Consider the following 25,016-nt stretch of genomic DNA (forward strand, 5'->3'; position numbering starts at 1 on the left):
CGGTCTAATCCAATTCAATGATCTATGCTAGGCTAAGCTAAAAGTTTTTCCAGCAGACTTGGAGATCGGCTAAATGGATTAAAAAATGATAAATATCAATCATTTAACTCTAGAAAACTGGAGTGTTCCTTTTTTTATAATAATTTATTAAGCAAAATCAGCCCCTAATGGACTATTAATTCTTTTCCAAATGAAAAAAAAGACATCTTTCAACCAGGACAGATTGGAGTGTTCCTTTAAAGAAGAAATAAAATTATTCAGGTTTAGAACAACAATTGCAGGTAAAAAAATAGCCAAATCTTCATATTTAGTTGAACTGTCCCTTTAAAAACCCCTGTCTTCATTACTGTTCATTCCACCGAGTGAGAGAGTGCGCTTCAGACAGAGCGAGAGATGCAGAACAGTTATAGTAAAGTAAACTTGATTGTCCGCCCACATTCCTGAGCTCCTTCAGCTCAGTTTGCAGCTCCTGCAGGGTCAGGCTGAATCCAGCGTGACGTCCAGACACACGACAAACCTCCAAACAAACGTACCTTGGATGCCATAGAGTCTGTTGAGTCTTGATCGTCTGGCCTCGTCTGAGTACGGCACAGCTAACCATGGCATCTCGCTGAAATACTGAGTAAACGACTCCTCCGACCTGAAGAACAACACATCGCTACATCACTTTTTCTTCCCTCTTAATTTTGATATAGTTTTTATTCTGTATAAATCAGCTTCACATTAGTTAATGAAAGGAACTTTTAACATGCTTTTTATTACCTATCTGCACTGACGAACACAATCTCAAATTTCTGCCCTGTTTCTTTTACTTTACGGTACGACTCCACCAACACTCGGGTTAGACTGCGACAAGGTGGACACTGTGGGAGAAAACACACACACACAAACACATACATAAGTTATGGCCAGATCTCCTACAGGCTTTCCGATAATAAACAGCACTTAGCGGCCAAGTGAGCGCCCAGAGCACTTAATATTACTCTCCCTGCAGTTCAGCAGTCCTTTAAGAAAGAAAAAAACTGAAACAAACAAAACAAACACAAGTGACTAGGACTAGGAAAAGCTTTTAAACTCCTTCTTTCTTTCATAGCTTGGAGGCATTTTGTGCTGCATGTTTTTTTCTCTTTTCAGATCCAGCCTAAGATGCTTCACTCAGCTCTCTTCTACAGATCTGCAGACCTTTGACTGGCGGCGGGTCTACATGGGGAGAAAACTCAGCAGATTCACACACACACACACGCACACACACACACACACACACACACACACACACACACACACACACACACACACACACCACACACACACACACACACACACACACACACACACACACACACACACACACACACACACACACACACACACACACACACACACACACAGACTCAAACGCCTGCCATTCACACACATCCTCCAGCACTTCTTTAACAAATATTCATGAAGATCTGATAACTGCTTACAGCTTTCAAGATGCATTGACTACATGTAGATCCTCTATGCAGATTTCCCACAGAACATCTGCGGGCTTTGTCTAAGTTTAATGATCACACAGGAAGAGACTCTTTTAAATCATTTTTGACATGAAATAAAACCCATGCCATTGTTGTTGCTAGAGCTGTGCTACTATACATGGGTTTTGTGGGCCTAAGAGTTAAGAATAATAAAAAAATAAAATAAATAAATAATAATAATAATAAAATACAATAAAATAAAAATTATTCTATTTCATTTTAAATTATATTTAAATTAAATTATATTGTATTCAAAATACTATAAAATAAAATAAAAATGATGGGGTGAGGAGTGGAGCAGTAGGTAGTGCTGTCGCCTCACAGCAAGGTTGCTGGTTCGAGCCTCGGCTCAGTTGGCATTTCGGTGTGGAGTTTGCATGTTCTCCCTGCATTTCCCCCACAGTCCAAAGACATGCATTACAGGTGAATTGGGTAGGCTAAATTGTCTAGTGTATGAGTGTGTGTGTGAATGTGTGTGTGGATGTTTCCCAGAGATGGGTTGCGGCTGGAAGGGCATCTGCTGCGTAAAAATTTGCTGGATAAGTTGGCGGTTCATTCCGCTGTGGCGACCACGGATTAATAAAGGGACTAAACCGACAAGAAAATGAATAAACGAATTAAAATTATTTTAATTAAATTTAAAATTAAATTAAATTCAAAATATTTTTTTTCTTCATTTTATATTATATTTAAATTTAATAGAATTATATTCAAAATAATATAAAATCAAATTAAAATGATTTAAATTTAAATAAAAAAATAATAATTAAATTTAAAATTAAATAAAATGAAATGTTATTTTATTTTATATTCTATTAAAATTTAATCAAATTAATATAATATAAAATAAAATAAAAAAGAAAATGCTTTAAATTAAAAAAATTCAAAATTAAATTAAATTAAAAATGAAATGAAAATTATTTCAAATAAATAAAATCAAAACAAATAATATTTTATTAAATTATATTAAATAAAATAATAAAATAAAAATAATATATTATTTTATTTAATTTTATATTATATTTAAATTAAATTCAATTATATTCCAAATAATATAAAGTAAAATTAAATTAAATTAAATTAAATACACTTAAAGTTGAAGTTGGAAGTATTTGCCCCCTTTGAATTTTGTTTTCTTTTTTAAATATTTCCCAAATAATGTTTAACAGGACAAGGACATTTTCACAGTATGTCTAATAAAAATGTTTTCTTCTGGAGAAAGTTTTATTTATTTTATTTTGGCTAGAATAAAAGCAGTTTTTAATTTGTTAAACACAATTTTAAGGACAAAATTATTAGCCCCTTTAAGCAAATTTTTTTCAGACTGTCTACAGAACAAACAACCATTATACAATAACTTGCCTAATTATCCTAACCTGCCTAGTTAACCTAATTAACCTAGTTAAGCCTTTAAATGTCACTTTAAGATGTACAGAAGGGTCTTGTAAAATATCTAGTCAAATATTATTTACTGTCATCATGGCAAAGATAAAATAAATCAGTTATTAGAAATGAGTTATTAAAACTATTATGTTAAGAAATGTGCTGAAAAAAATCTTCCTTTCATTAAACAGAAATTGGGGGAAAAATAAACAGGGGGTCTAGTAATTCTTACTTCAACTGTATATCACACATACACATTATATTAATATAATGCTTTACAGTTTTCAAACATTCTGGTTGTAAAGATAAAAATGCTTCAGGTAGTTTAAAGAGGTGGTCCAGAATGTAATTTTAAGGCTAGGTTGTGTTTTTAGGATGCAAAGCAATGTGTGCTCATGTTTCACCTGAAGGAAATTGCGTAATTTTTTCATATATCTTACTTTGATTATACACAGCTACTCAGCTAACATGAAAACGACTGTCAAATTTCCTAGTTTCTCTAAAAGGCCCGCCCTTAAGTGACTCTAATTGGTCATCGTCATAATGTGCTGCGATTCGTGGATTGGCTCCACGTCACGCCCGTACAAGCACGCGATTTTCTGCTGTGTAAACATGCAGTCAACCTCGCGCCTGCTCTCTAAAATAAAATCTGACAAGTGTCTGTAACGAGTGAAAATGGGGTACGGTTCCTTTAAGAGCGTTTGTCATTGTGTGTGCGTCTATGTGTGTGTGTGTGTGTGTGTGTGAATGTTGTCTGCGTCTATGTGTGTGTGTGTGTGTGTGTGTGTGAATGTGTGAACTTTCTGTAACAAGCGCATGTGCACAAGAGTTTTTTTTTTCTTTTTCTTTGATGCTCGGATTAAGTTATTTTCTGTAAGATATCGTGACAGAAGAATAAAGCACAAGATGTGGGATGCTACCTGTGTGAGCCTTGATTTATTTTTCTGTTGCTACACGAGTCAGGTGAAGCTCTCCTGTATTTTTTTAACTCAACGCGTTACACGACGTCTTTCACGTGTATCTGGAATATGCAGGTGTAAGTAAAATGAATCATCCACAGATCTTTTGCGACTTCATTATCTGAGATGTGAAACGCTTGGAAAAGCTGCCTGAAGACAATCAGTGCAGTCGCGCACACACATGAGACGCGAACGTGCTGGTGGAGTGTATGTGTGTTTACAGCAGTTTGACTGATAAATAAGAATTTGTAGCTAAATCGTTTGCCCGCAAAGCAGCATTTCTTATTGTTTACATTGTTGCTACAGCTTTCCATTAACGCTAGACACTGTACATGTCATGATCAATTTTAACAAATAAAAACACTTACAGGTTGTAGCTCACAGCTTCTGCTTTGAGGAGATTTTAGCTGAATTCATCACTGAACTGGAAGAGATTCTGGAAGCTGTGTTTTGTCAAATCATGCTTGCTGTGTATTTTATAATTCTCTGGAACATAATTAATATTGAACTGTAAGCACTTCTGTCTTTGTGTCGTGTCCTTTGTAAGCCCAAATACAGAAACAGAGAAGGTCTGTGAAAATAGCAAGATGGCAATTCTGCTCTCTTTGCTGTAACGTTACAGCGCCTCTAGCCACGGCTCATAGCTGCGCAGTGTGGATGCGCAATAAACGAACCTTTGTGATCTCACAGGAGGCGGAAGTATTTTTTGTAGTCGCCAAAATTCGTTCATTGTAGGCTTTGCTAAGCTAACTCTGTAAAAACCAAAGTCTCCCTTTGCATTGAACTTAGAACTTTTTACATTCAGAGATGTTGTTTATGTTCACACAGCTACATTACACATCAACTAAAGTTTAAAATATGATATCTTTGTGACCCACCCCTTTAACTTATTTAAAACTTCTCGATCATGATTAAAGCTGCAGCAAAGCAAATGACAATATAATATGAGTGACTATTGGAAGCTACCACAGACATGGTGGCATATATTGGGAGAGCACAGACATATATTGCCTCAGGGTGACATCTTTAATGGTACATTTATGGTTATTAGATCCAGTTTCACTCTGCATGTACTACAACAGCATGGTTTCATAAGCTGGATTTCCTTCTTAAGAAGCAAATCTGTTCAAACTTCACAAAAGAGAAAAAATGAATCACAAATGAGACCTCCATTGAGCAATTAGAATGACTGACTGTAATATTGGTAACCTAGTAACCAACAATAAACAAGGTGAACATGGAGACAGCTGATTAGTTACATGTGAGTAATGTTTGCAACATTGTTTGCAAGAGTTTGTTATTACGGCAAATAGGTTTCTGTCTTCCATTCTTTGCATGAACACTTTTCGCACAAGTCTAAAACCACCTCAAGCGAGGGAACTTTTTCGCGAAGGTATTCATTCAATATTTTGCATTTCCATCATTCATTTCTACTTCAAAATGTGCATTAACACCAGGTGATGGAAACCCAGACCTAGAGAAAATTAACTGTCTGATATTGACTAATGTCTTGTATCATCTCAGATTAAGCAAAAAAAATGTCAAAATGTTATAGCAAAACTAAAATTCAAATATAGTAAAAACTGTTTATAAAAGTAAAAAATGTTTATAACTAGTATCCTCCAATTGCCAGACAATAGACTGATTTCACGGGGCCGCCATTTTAAAAGCTTCAGTGGGAAGAAACCCGAACGTATCGCCTGAAGTCACTGAGAAACATTGTGTACCTGGCTGTATATCTTATCAGCGAAAAGAAAGTGACACAAATTTATAATTTCACCGCCTTTTAAGTGACCCGAAGGTCCGTTCTGAATGGATAGTGAAAATAAAAAGGGATATTGGACCTCATTTTCAGCTAAGTTAAGGGAAATGGCACTAGTTAGCTAACGTTTTCTTTCCCAAACACACATTTTAGATGCCATTTATCAAACTCAAGTTAATAAACTGATTCTTTCACTATATTAGACTTGTCATGAAGCTGAATTCTGGTTTAAATATATATATATATATATATATATATATATATATATATATATATATATATATATATATATATATATATATATATATATATATATATATATATATATATAAGTCAATTTCCCCTAACATTTAAGTGCAGTTGAGCAGGCTCTTGGAGGGTCATGACACCCCCCACTTTCGGTTCAGGTCCACCTCAGAATTTTTTCAAAATAAGCATAATAATAGGCGTGGAGCTCGCGAGCAAAGGGCAGGAGTGGGCGTGGCCAGCAGGGGAGAAGGAGGTGAGCGAACAACTTTTGTCAGCTCACAAAATGAGACACAAACCGTGAGGAGATGAATGATATTATATGTTGCTGTACCCAGATTATGGAATGCTCTCCCTTATTCTGTAAGAAATGCTTCTACACTATTAAGAAGATGCAAAAAACTCATCTGTTTAAGACTGCAGTTTTAGATTCTTTATTATTCCGTCTATATTTAAGAGTTTTTTCTTGTGTTTTATTGCATGTTTGATTTCTCTGTTGTTGTGGCACTTTCGGTCTTAGAAAAATGTTTTATAAATAAAATGTATTATTACTGTATTATTATTTCTGTTGAGTACTGGTGAAATCTATGACAAATCAGGGGTGTTAAAGAACGTGCTTAACGGCACAGGAAATTGATGTTATTAAAACTTTTGTACCGGGACAACACTATCATCGACAACACAAGGGTGTGCTACATAGGCTGAAGCAGGGAAACGTCCCCATGGTGTTTACCTGGTGCCATAAACCGAAGCCTAGGACACTCTTAGGCCCCGTTTACACTAATGCGTTTTAGTTTGAAAACGCATAAGTTTTGCTACGGTTACGCCATCCGTCCACACTACGCCGGAGTTCTCGAGCGCCGAAAACGGAGCGTTTCGAAAACGCTGGAGAGGCCGTTTTCATTCTGAAACGCAGCTGCTCCGTCTCAGTGTGGATGATGGAAAACGGAGACATTTGAAAACGGAGGCGGGGCTGCAGACATTCGCCTCTCTGATTGGGGCTTTTCCTGAATATTAAGTAGCCTAACACGCACAGTTCAGTCCTGCATCTTCTCCGTGTAAGTTAAAACTTCGCAAGTTTGATCATGGCTGCAGTCTCTTCTTCTCAGTTTGATATGGAAAACAGACTATACCGAGGACACGGGTAAATCTTCAAAGGGAACAGTGTACTTTATAACTTCATTCACATCACCCTGGCTACGTTGTTTTACTTTCTCAACAATAAAATGTAAACATGATATAAGGAACTGCCTATTTTCATTTTAATATTAACAACTAAACAGACAGCAAAAATGTTGAGGCGCCGTGCTGCAAATATGAGCGTCATCTTCACTGTGTGGATATTTATAACAAAACGGAGCCGATAACAACTGCCTCCTTTCAATTTCAGTGAAAATACGAAACACACCCTCTCTTTGCTGAATATCAGTTTTAATCGATAATGGCCATTATAAAAGTATAACATACAATAAGTTTATACATTATAGGAAATAAAGGCAAGCGATCAGTCAATATGCAGAATGTACGTGCTTACATTAATCATTAACTTATCTTTGCGCTTAGCCAAAACACGTTACCTGAGAACAAGTAATAGATTCCAATGTCCAATGAATATGTCGTTAAATAAAGACAACAAGATGAAAGAAATATCCCGTTTAATAAATATAGTGAGGTTAGATCCAGCGGGAGATGCTTGATGAGAAGTCCGACTAGCAGAGCTCTCATCTGGGTAGATTGGCTACAGCGCTTGCCTGAGAGTGTGTGTGTGGTCACGTGATGTGCGTTTTCAGCGTTTTGGTGTGGACGGAGAGCTTTTCAGAAACGCTGGGTGAAACGCGAGTGTGGATGCGGATCGTTTTCATTCTAAAACGCCGTTTTAAAACTAAAACGCACTAGTGTAAACGGGGCCTTAAAGAGATTGTGATTTTGTTTGATGCCTAATATGCTTTTAATTGTTTAAATTAAATGTAATTAAATGGTATTAAAGTGATGTTTACATTATATCTGCATTTTGAAATCACGGCAACTGCTGGAGGTTTGTAGTACACAGCATGTTGTTGCAATGTTTACAGTGCTGATCCTATAGTTCCGGGTTTCTTCCCACCGCAGCCTTGCTTTCACTTTTTAAAATGGCGTCTGTATGAAATAAGCTTTTTATACATTGTAATTAACAGGAACACTGATGTTATTCTTGAATGTGTTAATCTTGGCTCTGTCCCAACTTTTTTGAGTGAACTTGTTTATAATTAAAGAATACAATTTTTTTGGTCAACGAAAACTATGGAAATTTTATTTATTTTTTTGTAATTCAAATGGAATTTTACAAAATGTCCCAACATTTTCGAAATTGAGGTTGTAGTAAAATGTTATCCTTCCTTCACTTATATCCATTTCACAAAGCATTTTCCTCTGTTTCTTCGAGGTGATTTGATGGCATTTTCAAATGGAGAAAAAAGTGGCATCAGTATATCAATGATAGTCCTATAAATGTCACTTTAATAGTGGTTCACTTTACACTGGTTGGAAATGAGGAATGCTAAATATATATCATCTGGTTTTGTGGCTCATCTTCACTATTTGTCTGGGATTGGAAAACGAGGGACTGGAAAAACAAACTAAGAAACACTGTCAGTCAAGAAACCCTTCCACTGTGATTGTGGACACTGACTTTCAGAAAGAGAAAAAACAGGTAAAAGGGTAACACTTTATTTTGATGGTCCATTTGAGTATTAGTAGACTGTCTGCTTAATATCTGTTGATACTGCTCCTTCAACAGACATTTAACTGACTGAATGAAACTTTGCAAGTACATGTCAACCTACACTAACACTAACCCCAACCTAACAGTCTACTTATAATCAAAAAGAATAAGTAGGCATGTAGCAATGTAACTTAAAATCAACAAACGGACCATCAAAATAAATTGTGACCTGAAAAGTTTTCATAGGTAAACAGGTTTTAAGGTGTCATATAAATAACAGCTTTAATCAAGCAAGAGTAAACTTTTGGTTTAATTCAAAATGCTACAAGAACAACACTGAACATCACAGTTTGATTATTAGATATAAGGAAGATCATTATTTTTATTAAGCAGGATATTGTTTCTTTTTTATGTATTGTAAAAGTCTACTTTTACAATTTGACACTTTCAAACCACTGCAGAAATGTTCAAACCAACAGGCCCATACCATATACAGTACAGATACTTTATTAATAACCTACTATAAATTAAAAGAATTATTGTATGCTATGCTATCTAATATATTTTTGTTTCCACAAGCTTTAGAGACGTAATGTAAATTCCGCTTTTATATAATAGGTCACCTACAGCTTTCGTCATGAGCCACGGCTGTGTTCTAAATGTCATCAATGTTTTCAAAGTGCACTATGATTGCTTCTAACTACAGCTCTAGAGGTGCAGTTGCAAGCATACAAGTTTGCGATGCAGTTTGCGAAGTTTGTTGGAACGATGGATTTGTGAAACGGCAAATCAACAAACTAGGTTTGTAACGATGGAACTTGCAATCTTAGTTGGCTAACGGTGGTTTTCGGAATTGCATTCCAGAAAGATTCATGAAACAGCCTGAATCTTGAGTTGTTTCACTCGGTGAATCTTTTAGAATCCTTATTGATTCTTTTGCTGAACCGTGAGTCATTGTTTAGTTCTGGTGGATTTAAAATGTTACAAGTCGAATACTAAAGTCATCAGTTTTAATTTCAGATTAAAAAAAAAAAAGATTCTTCTGAACCGGTTCTTTTAAAAGTTCTCCAGTCAGAAAGAATTAGACTTGCTCAGCCTCAAAACTAGAATTGTTAGAGGTTTGAAACAGAATTACTCAATGAAAAAAAAAAAACATTTTCAACTGAAAGACTCAAATTACTTTTAACAAGCGACTTGTCCACTGTACTGCAACTGTATCCACTACACAAGGCGTTTCCCAGAAGGACATCGCACATTAGTTAAAAATTGATTGTAAAGCTGTAACATCATTTTAAATACAGTTTGGACTGAATTGCCATTGGCAATTGGATGAAAATAGAAAGTTAACCCCACACTGAGAGTGGTTTATGGTAGCCGAATATTTGCCATTGAATACTTACATTGACACAACACTGTGTCACAATTTTAAGGGCAGTTGATTGATATACTTAAATGTTGATGTCAATTTAATCTCTTTTAAACACCAATTCCCCAGTGGCCTGAGCTTGGACCTGGAAGATAACCCTCTTACTGACATAATTCTGCTTTATTAATAAATGATCAATGTCATTCATAGAAAATACTAACCAATATACATGTGAAAAGGAAAAGATATCTGATAGCAGAGTGGAATCCATCAACTGCAGTTTTGTCTTCACAGTACGACTATTTTAGAAACACCAGCACTTTTCATGGCTCACCCAGTGTGCAGAGAAGTAAACCCCCACATAGGATCCCTCCAGGGCAGTGCTGTCTGTGGTCTGTCGGTTATTCCTGAGTAAGGGCCCGGACACCACCTCCGCAAAAGGCTTCGGCCCCCAGGGGAACTCCAGGCCTGCAGAACGGATGGGAACAGAGCAAAGCAGGACTCTGATTACTGTCACACAATCCTCCTTTCACTGCTAGTGCAGCACATGCATATGTCATTCACATATTTATAATACACCCGAGCCTCTGGATCCTGACAGCGCATGGAAATCAAACACTGTGACACAGGCGAATGGGGAGATTATGCAAAAATTGGATCTTTATGTTTGATGGAAGTTCCATTGCCCGTAAGGCAGCAGACATTTGGGAGATTGGAAGCATTTCCTCCATTTCTCCAAAGTAGAGTGTTGCAGAACTATTCAGAAAAGCATTTAGTCTATGTAGTGCAGTTCAACTGAAAATGAAAGAACTGCGCCTTATAGGAACATCTCTACCATTCATTTTCTTTCATTGGACATCCCAATGCCCTCCTAGGTCACATACATTTTTGTGGGTTGGAATGATTTTTAAAATACCTAGAAATAGCTGACCCCCTAAGCAGTCTGCTTGCTATTGATTTAGAGAGCAGTAAGAGATACACACTATGTTTTGGATTGGACTGATCAGAAGTTGGACTAGAATGATCAAAAGCATTGAATTATTGATTCACTGCTCTAGTTTAACCCAGTGAATCAAATGACTGATTTTGCTGAGAAACCCTGCACCCACCAGCCCAGAATTATTTAAATTTGATCCAAATCTCCGAAAGATCAATTTAGTAACCTGTATCAATTCACTCAAAATAATAATAATACTAAAAATAATAATAATAATAATAATAATAACAATAACAACAACATCAATTCTGTGTGGAGTTTGCATGTTCTCCATGCATTTTCGTGGGTTTCCTCCGGGTGCTCCGGTTTCCCCCAGTCCAAAGACATGCAGTACAGGTGAATTGGATAGGCTAAATTGTCCGTAGTGTATAAGTGTGTGTGGATGGATATTTCCCAAAGATGGGTTGTGGCTGGAATGGTATCCGCTGCGTAAAAAAACGTGCTGGATAAGTTGGCGGTTTATTCCGCTGTGGCGACCCCGGATTAACAAAGAGACTAAGCCGAAAAGAGAATGAATGAATGAATGATAATAATAATAATATTAATAATAGTATGAATAATAGTTATAACAACAATATCAATAATAATAATAATAATAACAATAACAATAAAAAACAATAATGATAATAATAATAATAATAAAATTAACGAAATGGTCAGAATTTGGATCAGAATGTTTCAAGATGAGTGAATGATTCACTTACTGATCTAGTTCTTGAATTTAACTCACTAAGGGTACCTTGCCGCGTTTAGTTTGGTTAAAATGCACCAGAGTTCATTAGTGTTTTTGGACCAGTTTGTTTAGGCAGGTGTGAAATCGTCAATTGTAGTTGGGTGCACACCAAAAATGGACCAAACAAACGTATCGAGATCAGCTTAAAGAGGTGATTTTGGAGCAGTGTTTCTTAACCAAGTTCCTGGAGGACCACCAATATTGCATGTTTTGGATGTCTCCTTTGTCTGTCACACCCATTACAGGTCTTTCAGATTTTGCTAATGAGCTGAAGATCTGAATAAGGTGTGTTTGGTTGAGGAGATATGGAAAATGTGCATGCTGCGCCCCAATTTGCGTATTGGAAAACAGAATTAGTATGTTGAAAAGAGTATGCCAAAAGTTCCCGGGTGGTTTGCTATTTCTGGTAAAAAATTAAAAGCATAGAAGCGTCCATACTCTAAAGGCTTATTTTGCCCATAATACATTGTACATTGGACGTGAATTTGATTTGAACTACAAACTCAGGTAAAAAGTGTAAACGAACTACAAACATGGTGGACTCGCGAGAGCAACGGTCATGAAGAGAGGCTTCGGTAAAGTTGTTTGAATGACTGGTAATCAATATCTAGCCAACTGGAACATATTTAAACCGCATTTTCGGTGTTATATTTTTGGTTCATTTCAACTGGTTCAGTTCAGAGCAGTCGGTCTAGTCTGAAATGAAACAAAAATGTCTGAAAAAATGCTACAATGTATCATTTTAAACCTTGGTCAGGACCAAAGGAAATGTATTACAGATAAGAAGGCACCCTGAATCAAATACTTCACTCAATGATCTGTGTTATTTTTTGTTCAATTCACTAAATCAATCACTCAGTTTTATAAATGAACCACCACAATTTGAATTTAGAATAGAATGATCAAAATTCAAAATAATCAGAATTCAGACCTGAATGTCTCTGAATGATTTGCATTCTAATCTGGATCATTGTTTATTTCACTGAATCAATCAGGTTTGTCAGAATTCATATCAGAATGAAAAGGATTATTGAATAATTCAGTTAGTAATCAGGTTTTTGATTTTTAACTCACTAAATCGAAGACCCAGATTCATGAATCAATCAGTCTGATTGGCAAACAGAATCAATTTATTTCAGTTCAGCCATTTAGAACAATATGATTCATTTACAGATTCATATTTCAAGTTCAACTCCAATGACTTAAATTCAAGAATGAATTGGAATAATCAGAATTCAGATGATGAAATTGAAATGAAGCAGCTCACTGAATCAATCCCCCAGATTCATGAAACAAATCAGTCTCATTTGCAAAAAGAACCAAGATCGGAATTTGAATTAGAATCATTACTGAACAATTCATTTACTTATTTTAATGTTGAGTTCAATTCCCTGGAAGAGACACAAACCAATTGCGTACAATATTAAAGTTCAGAATAGACCCTTTGTGATGTTTTTGCACCCTTTTTGGAGCTTGGTTTTTATAATAAACTCTATGTTTTGGATGTAGAGTAAAAGCCTCTGCTACAGGCTTTACTAGCCAGAAAGAACAAAAGAGCAGGGCTGCTGCTGGGGTTTAAAACTCCCACACATTCAGCCAGGGGGGCTTTTGTTAAAATAAGGGCCCCTTCCAACCCTCTGCCCTCTGAACCTGCTCCTGTACTGGCTACTGTGCACACACACTATATAAACACACCGGATGCTCCCGCCCCCACATGCTTTCAAACAAAAGCTCTTGGTTATGTCATCACATGGAAAGCAGAGTCATCAATCCTGTGCCAGTGTTTCAGAATGGCAGTGCGCTTCGTGAATCACCGAGTTCATTTTTCACTTTCACTGCTGGAAACCGCTGGAGCCGAAGTTCTCATTAGGCTGAGGCTGTGAACCTATCATGTTGATCACCTGACAAGTTCCACTGCATGAAGGTTTTTATGAAAACGCAGCGGCTCCTCGCCATTCCTATAAAACAGCTTTCTTTTACATGCATTGTTGAGTTGCAGATGAAGGCTCTTGAGCGAATCCAGCCTTATTAGAAGCATTGAGCTCAACGACGCCAAACAGACAACCGTGAAGGACAACCGTGTACACTGGGGGCAAGTCAAGAGTGCAATATGAGCTCCTGAGCACGTCAATGTCAAATACAATGGACAGTCCTCAAACGTTTGAACAATCACAATCTAGGGCTGCGCAAAGGGATATTCAATCCAAAAATGAAATCTCTGTCATTATTTATTCACCCTTCACTTTAGGTTCAAAACCTGTTTGAGTTCTTTCTGTTGGAAACAAAAGACAGTTTTGGTCGATGGTACCCATTGGCTTTAATACATTTTTTTACTACTATAGAGGTCAATGGATACCAGGGCAGAACGATATAAAAAAAAAAACTGACATTGATTTCTTTTATGTGCTATATATTGCGGTATAAACGCAATTTCACCAGATAACTTTAATAACTCTGTTTGGTAAGAATTTATCATTTTAAATTAGTAATGATGATTTTGTAAAGTAGGGTTTCTGCAATAAATATAATAAGCAAATGACAAACACAAATGGATACAAAAGAGCAACAAGACGCATGAAATAAACAGTGCTTTACAGTTTCCAGACAGAAATCAAACAAGCAAATGTAAAATTTGAAATTCAGTAAAAATTTCAACAAAAAAAAAATCAGAAAAATTTCAAAAAAAAAAATTCAGAAATACAGTAAAAATTACTGTAAAAAGTGATTAGTTGATTTTACTTTGATTAAATTGATACATTTTTAATATTATAATAATTAAAATTATGAAATTAATAATGAACTATGTGCATATTTATACAAATAAAGTCAACTTAACGGTTACATGGTCACTTGCTTTTTTAAAGCAAAGCAATTAATCCCTTTTCCAGCGTATAGTCTTCATTGTGTAAATATATGCAATTAATCTTTAAGCTACAAACATTAGCTAAATTCACTCGAAATGCTTACACAGTGATACTGCAGATCCTGCAAAGTGACTATTGCAAATCCTCACATTGCGATATTGATGCTGAATTGACTGTGAAGCCCTAATGGATAACATCCACCAGCATTTTTATAAGAAAGGAACACATAAGAATCTGTAAAACCACATGACGAAGAGTACTAAATGATGAGGCAATTAAAATTTTCAGATGATCTATCAAAAGTATTTTAAAGCATATAACAAACATCTTATGTATACATTTAATAACCAAGTGCACAAAGCAAGAATCAACAACAAATCATTTGTGTTGCCATCTTGGTGGGAAAAGAAAACATTAAATAAGTTGAAACAAACTGAATAAATAAGTCATTTATGTAGTAAATAGTACCAAAACATCACATCTGACCACTCTAATAACTCTAATGAACTTGTTCAACAACAAGCCCACAGACGTTTATGATAAGTGGACATGACAACACTGCAAGAGTACAAAAAAACACAACACATCTGTTGTTTGTGTTTTTTTTTTTTTTTTACAAATGGCACAATATAATGAGGTTTGTGGCTGTAATATTCAATTGGTCAAAATAGCCAATACCAAATTCTTGGGATGCCTGGCAGTCAAGGGGGCCAATCATTCAATTTTAGGGGTGAGTGGGAAATTTAGAGTAGAGCCTTGATGAAATCGTCACAAGAGACACAAAACAGGACATATGTAACAATAATGGGTCCCAGACAGTGGCCTTAAATAAAATGTACTTACACTAAAATTAATCATATTATAATGTACTTATTATGTAAACATGTTTTTACATTGAACTTATAACTGATTAAATACATGGATATAATTAGACCTGTAAATCATTTCTGTAATTACATCTTTAATTACACTGTTGACCATCCCCTACACTTTAACCAACCCTTAAACCCGAATCCCACCTCAAGAGTGCCAGAAGTGTTCTGCAATGCATTATGAACACAGTATATACATTGTATTTATATTTTGATGTTTTAAGGCCACTTAATATAAAGTACCAGAGGTAAGAATTATTAAAATTAATTCTTTACATTATTAAATAATAACAGTAATGTGTCTTGGTTGCACACAAGTGACTGGATTAATAAAAACACAAGCTAATTCTAGATGGAAGCAATACCTTATGTTCATAAAGAAATCACTGGAATTTCTGTTCATGGAAAGGGTCCGGCTTGAATGAATGATTCATTTACTGATCTGGTTTACAACCGAATCACTTGTTCAGTCTCAGTGGATCTTTTGGTTTATTAATTAAACCAATAGTGCTAGAGACTGGTTTTTCACTAGCTGTTCTTCTTCAAATAGATCAAGTTTTGTCATTGAGTTGATTCATAAACTAATCAGTGAGATTTACAATCAAATCCAAACTGGTCTGATTAAAAAAACCAAATCAAACTGATTAAAAGATTCAGTAGTTTGTCAATCCAGTCCTTGAGACTCAATTGGTTAAAAAGATGGGTCTTGATCACTTAAACTGACACATAAAACAACAACACAGACCAAAGACATCTAGACTAACCAAAAACAGGACATGATGTCACAAGATGTGCCCATAAAATGACAAAATGCTCATGCATACCACCTTTTTCTTTTCAGTCACAATGTTGCCTATTAGTTCTCTAGTACTAACAGTATTAGTGCCTATTAGAACTTCTAAAAATACCATCGCATGCATGCACGAAAGAAAGGGATTATCAGTCCCTTCAGGATTTTGTGAGTCAACAAAGGAAAATGTTTGTGTATTTTTCAAAGCAAAACACAAGAACTAGAGCAAATAATATTATAAATGTTGAGAAAAATCCCAAAATCAATCGGTTTAGGCCACAAATTTGAAAGAAAATATCCATGCAAAAATCCTGGGGGTTTGGTTATTTGCAAAGTTATGAATAGGAAAAACTAGTAATGTTGTTTTCTGCACAATGTTTAAAAATATCCAATTATTGTCAGTTTTGACATGTTAGATCTGTCCAGTTTTAATCAGTGGGAGGCACACAGAGAGATAAAGATTGAGAGAGAGATAAAGAAAGAGAGAGTGTCTGTGTGTATATAACATAGACATTTACAGTAACGTGTTATCAACCTCTCTGCAAATACTTTTGAGCATACTGCTGAGGCGATCCCCATTGGTTCTCTGTTGAACCTCGAGATTATGAAGGCTCCAGCAACTGTCAAGGGTTTACTTTGGTTAATGTGAACAGATGACTGGAATTACCTGTGCATTCAATGATTTTATTGTACATCTTCCAACCAATCATAATCAGGCACTTAAACAGACTGTGGTATATTCTTTAATGGCCTTTTCATTAGTAAAGATGGATATCATTACATACAAACAGTAAACAAAAAAATAAACATGTTTTTTTTTTAAATGTAGCCAAAAAGATAAAAACTAACCAACATTAAGCTTTGTTATACTCCACTGCATTATGCTGTTTATTCATTATAGATGAGCAGGTCAGAAGGCACATTACAGTTTTCTGTTTGTTTTAAGCTATTTTTTTGTCCTTATTTTGTTGACAAACTAACAGAGACTATGGTATAAGTGCATGTTGTTTATGCTGCACTGCAAAATATATGCTATAAATGAGTGTTGGGCAAAGATCAATGGCAATTAATCACATTCAAAATAAGAGTATGTTTTGACATAATAAATGTATGTGTATTATATATAAGTGTTATGTTTACGTGATACATACATAAATAAAAACAAAACTATACAAAACAATTTTTTTACATAGATAACTAAATGTTTTTATTATTTGTATCACATTTATAGATATATAAATATAAACAAACATTTTCTCAAATGCATGCACATATGTATTTTTATATATACACAATAAATATACACAACACACACATATATAATGTCAAAACAAACTTTTATTTTAAATGCGATTAATCTCTGCCCAGCACTACTATCCGCTTGTTAAGTGTGACGTCACGCAAAGCGGCTTCCGGGTCCAAGCGCTCTATTCAACTGAATGGGGAGACTCATGAAATGGTAATAATAAACGTTTACAAAAAGATTTAAAGCTTTTGAAAATTACGATCGCAGTATATATGTCCATGCCTAATATCCGAAAGTGATTAATTTTTTTATAAATTGTAAAATTTTTGGTATTTGTTATGCAGCAAGTCCAGAGATTGTTGTGTACACTATGACTTTATATAAATTAACTTTAATGTGTGATAGGAATAAAACGCGATCATAAACGAATGATTTCTCCACTCAAGTGAATGGCGGTTTGGACCCGGAAACAGTATTACATACGTCACAAACATGTCACCACTTAACAAGTGGATTACTACAAACCAAACATTTCAAAGTGTGAACACAGCCAAATATTTAAGTTAAAACTGAAGTATTTGGCCTTTAGAATTGATCACATTCATCAAGTTGTTCTCCTCAAAAGAATTTGGAAGTCAATTACAACCAAATGTTAATTTTTAAATAGAGCTACGTCCTCCAAAAATGAGCATGTAGACTTAAACTTGAACCCTGATACTCACCTTTTGGGTCATCCCTCACTACGAGCAATCCATTTCGACACACCACCTTCCCCGTGGCAGCGTCGATGAACACCAGAGAGGGAATGCTGGTCACCTTGTACTTGTTCCATAACTTCATCTGCAAAACGACAAAACAAACAGACATGAGAGTAGAGAAATCATTGAAAGAGGAGCGACAAGAGAAACTACGATTCATCTCAGCTCATTCCTCTTTTTTATTTTTCAAAGCTTCTTTGCCTTTTTAACCATTAGAGGTTCAATCGCCACTTTCCCATCTTTTCAGCGTCCACGTGAGGCTTAAAAATAAGCTACAAAAACAAGCAGCCGAGTTTAAACGTCTTCCTTTGGCTGTGAAGAATAAAGAGACTCAGAAATGTGGCGAGTTGAATTAAGTGTTATCCGCAGCCGAGCCCAGCTAAGAATTAGCTGAGGGCCAGAATCAAACATCTACAGGGCTGATTCAACTTTAAAGAGACTGGCATCTGAGGAAATTCGAGGGGAGCGCTTTTTCTTTCTGTAGACTCACTCAAAACCGTGGCACACAGGCTAAAAAGCCAGCGATTAAACCTTGTTCGACAGAGCCGCTTGCTCGTGTAGTGTCATGGCTGTGGGCGCCGCTTTGCTGGTGAGAATAAGCCTGCTCAATTATTCAGGAGGTGGACGTGTGAAGGTCTGACGGATGAAAGACGCCTATGAAAGTAAACTACAGTTAAATGCAGAGGACTGATGCCAAACATGCAGCACATGAAACAAAGGTGCTACGGACATGAATGATTTATCAAAACACTAGACACGCATACAAAGACCTGGGATGGAAGTGGATTAAATGAACATGATTTGCTACAAATGTTGTAAATGAAATAAGAGAAAATACAGAGTATTAATGTTGTAGTTCGGGCTGCGCGATATTGGAGAAATCTAACATTGCAATATTTTTTATTCTGCAATATATATTGCGATATGAATATGAACTTTACTAGATGAATTGAATAACTATTTGTAAAGAATTGATTATTTTAGATTGATTGGGATGATTCTGTAGGGGAGTGCATTAAATATAATAAACAACCTTCAAGCATAGATAAATTTAATAAAGAAAAAGTTACAAATTAAATAAACTGAGTTTTATTATTTTCCTAGCAGTCAAACTGTATTCAGGTATACAGTAATTGAATAACCAAACGCAAAATAATACTGCATAGTCTTTGTTTTATAAACAGTTTAACAAAATCATTTGTTATTAATTTTTCAAAGTTACAAATGGTACAATTTTTGCTTTTAAAACCCTCACACAGTCACAGGCCTCAAAAAACCCTTTCAAAATGATCAATTATAATCCAACATTGCTTATACTCACAATGTGACTATTGAGAATGATTACATTGTGATACCGACGCTGAACCGATATTTTGTGCAGCCCTAGTTGTAGTCTTCCAAAAGATACAGTATTGGGCAAAGTGGCTTTACGAGCACTTAACGCTATGTTTATTAAAAAGAATCAATTTAAAGTCTGTGACATCCTCAAAATGAATCCTGAAGTTAAAATGTGATTATTTGACCTTTTTATGGTGTGTTAAGCTAAAACACACATCATTCATTGAAATGCCAAAGACCATTTCACACACGTTGTTATTTTTTTTTTTCGAAAAAATACGTAAACATTTATGAATAACTGTATTTCAGCACAGTTTGACATACAGCTACAATATAAGCTCGAAATAAAGTCTCAGGTCATTCAGGGTCATTTCTATATTCTATATTGGAATTTTGTTAATATTTCGCATGATATTAAGTCATATTTGACTGTGTTTGTACATTAATGTTCTTTAACACAATGAATCAGAATACACAAGTTCATATGAATCATTTGTGTGTAGCCCTGAATCAGATTAGCTTAGTCATAGCTCAGATAAAAACAGGATCTATGTTCACATGCATTGATTGAAAACTTGTAATTTAAAGATTGATCTTAAAAAATAATAAAATGATAATGATTTACTTAATATAGATTAATTATAAAATACAAATATATATTTTAACAGTTTTAAAATCAGTATCAGGAGAATCATTCAAATGAGGATGGCACTTATAAAAATCCTATAATAAAAGAAAAAATTAAGCTCCGTTGTAGATTCAGTTGAAACATTATTAAAACCCTTTTTATATACACATTACACTACCTGACAAAAGTCTTGTCGTCGATCCCAGTTGTAAATGCAACAAATAATAACTTGACTTCTAGTTGATCATTTGGAAAAGTGGCAGAAGGTAGATTTTTCTGATAAATCATGAACTGCATCACAACCATCACAAATACTGCGGAAAACTTATTGGAACCCACATGGACCCAAGATTCTCATAGAAATCAGTCAAGATTCAGGGTTTGGGGTTAAATTCAGTACAAGAGGTCTACAGAGTGGATGGCAACATAACAGCCTGAGGTATCAAGACATTTGTGCTGCCCAATAGATTCCAAAAAAAAAAACAGCAGAGGGACAATTCTTTATGAGGATAGTGCTCCTTTCATACTTCAGCCTAGCAGTAAGACCTTTGTCAGGCAGTGTATATACAATTACTTTAGTTACTCTATTTAAAAACACGTAAACAAACTCATTACCTTATTAAAGCAACAAGTTGACTTTACAATAAAACAATAAGTAAACCCAATGTAACTTTGAACTCTTACGTTGAATTAACTTAATTATTTATGAACATTTACTTAAATTTAAAGCAATGGGTTTACTCACTTTTTAAGTAACATTTTACTTTTTACAGTGAAGAATCTTTCAAATGGAGCAAAAGAAAATGAAAACAGCATTAAAGTGGATTTATATGTACAATAATATATATATATATATATATATATATATATATATATATATATATATATATATATATATATATATATATATATATAAAACACTCAACATTTAAAGTGGATTCATCAACCTTTCATCAATGTTGTCCTAAAACTACTGATAAGCACCCATTCTTGATAGTTTTGACTACTGTATATCTTTATAGGATCTTTGGGAAAAAACGGTTTGAAATAAAGTAGCAAAGACTTAAATGACTCATTCCTGCACTGCTTGATCAGACTCTTTGATTGTCTGCTGAGGAAATCCTTTCACTGAAGGACAGTTTAAATTTAGATGAGAGCAGGCAGTCAAAGAGTGTTCCTCTGTTTCTCTAAGCCTGAAGGATTGTGTCCAAAAGCAGCCCCAACACAAACCTTCCGCGCCGCCATTATCAACACTCACATCATTGCACTGCATCCAAACCTCTGGCTCCAGCATGAAGCAAAAGAGGCCTGAAAATCACTCAGGTTAAAGGCTGGAAACGAGTATTACTCTACTTCTTTCCTTACACACACACACACACCTATGGCCCTGCAGGCTCTATAAGGGAGACCAGTCATATGAAATGAAAGACAGATCCACCGTGATCAGTCATGTCAACGGCTGAGGATAAAATCACTCACGGCTCCGAACTGATGAAAACGGCCAATTAAAGAAGCACTCAGACAGAGATGAATGCTGACATGTGGAGGTCAAGGAGAATCTCTTTGAAACTGGCAGATGAGGTTAATATAAAATAAAAAAATATTGTAGTTAAATAAAATATTCTCATAAGATCGATTTTGCATAAAAAGCGTTGAGATAAGCATATATAAAAATATAAACGTCAAACTGGGGGACGCGGTATCGCAGTGGGTAGCGCTGTCGATTTACAGCAAGAAGGTCCAGCCCCGGCTGGGTTAGTCCTTTGTGGAGTTTGCATGTTCTCCCGGTGTTCACTTGGATTTTCTTCGGGTGCTCCGGTTTCGCCCAAAGACATGTGCTGTAGGTGAATTGAGTAAGCCAAATTGTCCATGATGTATGCGTTTATGTCCTGGTCCTCCAGGTTGGGGGTTGAGCGTTGGGCCAACAACCCACCTCATAAAATCTAGATGTTACGCAACACCAATATGGTGCGGCTAAATATCAACATCAATATAAATGGGAGTCAGTAAACGTCAAATTACAATGCAATAATAGAAAACTACTTTGATTACTTCAAATTATTTTAGGACAAGGTCACAATACCAAGAATAATAAGTGTGAATAAAAAATATATATACATACAAATTAGTGTTAAACAAAACTGAAAGCCAACGTTTCCCTTAAACTATCAGTATTTTTTCATTCACATTACAATTTTTGCATGGTTTTGACTGTTCCCATTCGCTCGTTTCGATGGCTGCGTCTAAAATTGCATACTTCCATACTATACAGTATATTATAAACATTATGTGAGTCGAATAGTATGTCTTAACTAATAGTATGCGTAAAACAGTATGCGAGAAGTACCCGCATGACTTCTGGCGAGATTCTGAAGTGCACATCCCATGATGTCACGCTAGAGAATTCATGAATGGGAGTGAAGCAACACAACTGACACAGCTAGGTCATTTGATAATTACAAATGGTGGATGTACTGTAGTACTTCTGAGCTCTATTCAAACTACTTGGATTCATACTACTGTACATAGAAGTTACTTTACTAAGGCCCCGTTTACACTAATGCGTTTTAGTTTGAAAACGCATAAGTTTTGCTACGGTTACGCCATCCGTCCACACTACGCCGGAGTTCTCGAGCGCCGAAAACGGAGCGTTTCGAAAACGCTGGAGAGGCCGTTTTCATTCTGAAACGCTGCTGCTCCGTCTCAGTGTGGATGGGGAAAGACGGAGACATCTGAAAACGGAGGCGGGGCTGCAGACATTCGCCTCTCTGATTGGGGCTTTTCCTCAATATTAAGTAGCCTAACACACAGTTCAGTCCTGAATCTTCTCCGTGTAAGTTCAGACTTCGCAAGTTTGATCAAGGCTGCATCTCTTCTTCTCAGTTTGATATGGAAAACATACCGAGGACACGCGTCAATCTTCACAGGGAACAGTGTACTTTATAACTTCATTCACATCACCTTGGCTACGTTGTTTCACTTTCTCAACAATAAAATGTAAACTTGATATAAGGAACTGCCTATTTTTATTTTAATATTAACAACTAAACAGACAGCAGAAATGTTGAGGCGTCGTGCTGCATGAGCGTCATCTTCACTGTGTGGATATTTATAACAAAACGGAGCCGATAACAACTGCCTCCTTTCAATTTCAGTGAAAATACGAAACATACCCTCTCTTTTGCTGAATATCAGTTTTAATAATCAATAATGGCCATTATAAAAGTATAACATACAATAAGTTTATACATTATAGGAAATAAAGGCAAGCGATCAGTCAATATACAGAATGTACGTGCTTACATTAATCATTAACTTATCTTTGCGCTCAGCCAAAACACGTTACCTGAGAACAAGTAATAGATTCCAATGACCAAAGTCAGGGAATATGTCGTTAGATAAAGACAACAAGATGAATGAAATATCACGTTTAATAAATATAGTGAGATTAGATCCAGCGGGAGATGCTTGATGAGAAGTCCGACTAGCAGAGCTCTCATCTGGGTAGAAATGCTGGAGCGCTTGCCAAAGTGTGTGTGTGTGGTCACGTGATGTGCGTTTTCAGCGTTTTGGTGTGGACGGAGAGCAGTTCAGAAACGCTGGGTAAAACGCGAGTGTGGACACGGATCGTTTTCATTCTAAAACGCCGTTTTAAAACTAAAATGCACTAGTGTAAACGGGGCCTAAGAGTCAAGTGGTAAACTCAAATTTAAATGTAGTACATTCTCGATTTCAGACGCAGCCCATGTTCTGTGTGTGCGTTTTCATATGATGCAATTATAATTTGGATTCATCATTGGTCCACTAGATGAGATTGACAACTGCTTCTTTAACCGATCAGACAAAGGGGGAGTTGACATCACTCCAATGCCACTTGTGGCTGCTTCATGGAGACATGGACAGGTGTTAACTCTAAAGTTACAGTATATATGAGCGAGAAAGGTATTTAATCATGGACTGACTGGTGTATGAAGTTACTGTATAAATATATAGAAGGTATTTATATATATTTATACTTTAACTTCATGCACTATGATCAAATACAGTATAAATATATATATTAAGTACATAATATGAAACCCCTGTGATCATTAACAGGTGTCTGAATTTAGGGTATACATTTTTTATTTACACTTATAAAAAAAAAATTGGTGGAAATTGATTCCATTTTTATGATCTGAGTATCTTCAGATCAGCAGATGAGATTTTTTTAGTTTTTATAAAATAAAACAAAATAGATAGATAAATAAATAAATAAATAAATAAATAAATGTAAATAATAAATATGAATGAAGTGCGAAATATACTAGCTTTCATCACACAAAACAAAAAAACAATTTTAGAATGGAGGAAAAAAAAACATTTTAGCTCAAAATAAAATACAAATAATTTACATAAATATATAAAATAAAATGCAACCATTATAATATGGGGGAAATAGAGAAGGAATTTAGATTAAAATAAAATAAAGAGATATATAGAGAAAATATTGTTAATATGAAAATATGTGAAAATATAGATAATATGTTCATGTTTTGGTAAAAGAGTTTAGTTATTTTCATATATTTGGCAACCTTTATTATCACATTTCTAATGTGGGAATAATTCATAGGGAATAATGTGACTTATCTTGTATGTAATTGTAATTTTTTCTTTTCTCTCTCTCTCCACACCATCATGCTTATTAGTCTATGCTAGCCTATATTGGAAGATAGCACAGCACTATCTCTGATTGTAACACCCATTATTGTTGGTTATTTATTTATTTATTTTACTATCTTATTTTATACAATTTTGCTGTTTTATTTAATTTTATTTTATTTTTTTCTTGTGTCATCATTATTTTATCGTCATTA

The 25,016-nt window shown here is 35.2% G+C and overlaps 1 protein-coding gene across 1 annotated transcript in view; it reads right to left on the reverse strand.

Annotated features, from left to right (window-relative positions):
- Positions 1–25,016, reverse strand: part of nxn (nucleoredoxin) — a 129,983-nt gene that overhangs the window by 22,521 nt on the left and 82,446 nt on the right. The window contains 4 exon segments of the mRNA NM_001020595.1: positions 534–640; positions 763–863; positions 10,269–10,402; positions 18,159–18,276. Coding sequence (NP_001018431.1) covers positions 534–640; positions 763–863; positions 10,269–10,402; positions 18,159–18,276 — 460 coding nt within the window.

This window comes from Danio rerio, chromosome 15 (genome assembly GCF_049306965.1).
Source record: "Danio rerio strain Tuebingen ecotype United States chromosome 15, GRCz12tu, whole genome shotgun sequence".
Lineage (NCBI taxonomy): Eukaryota > Metazoa > Chordata > Actinopteri > Cypriniformes > Danionidae > Danio > Danio rerio.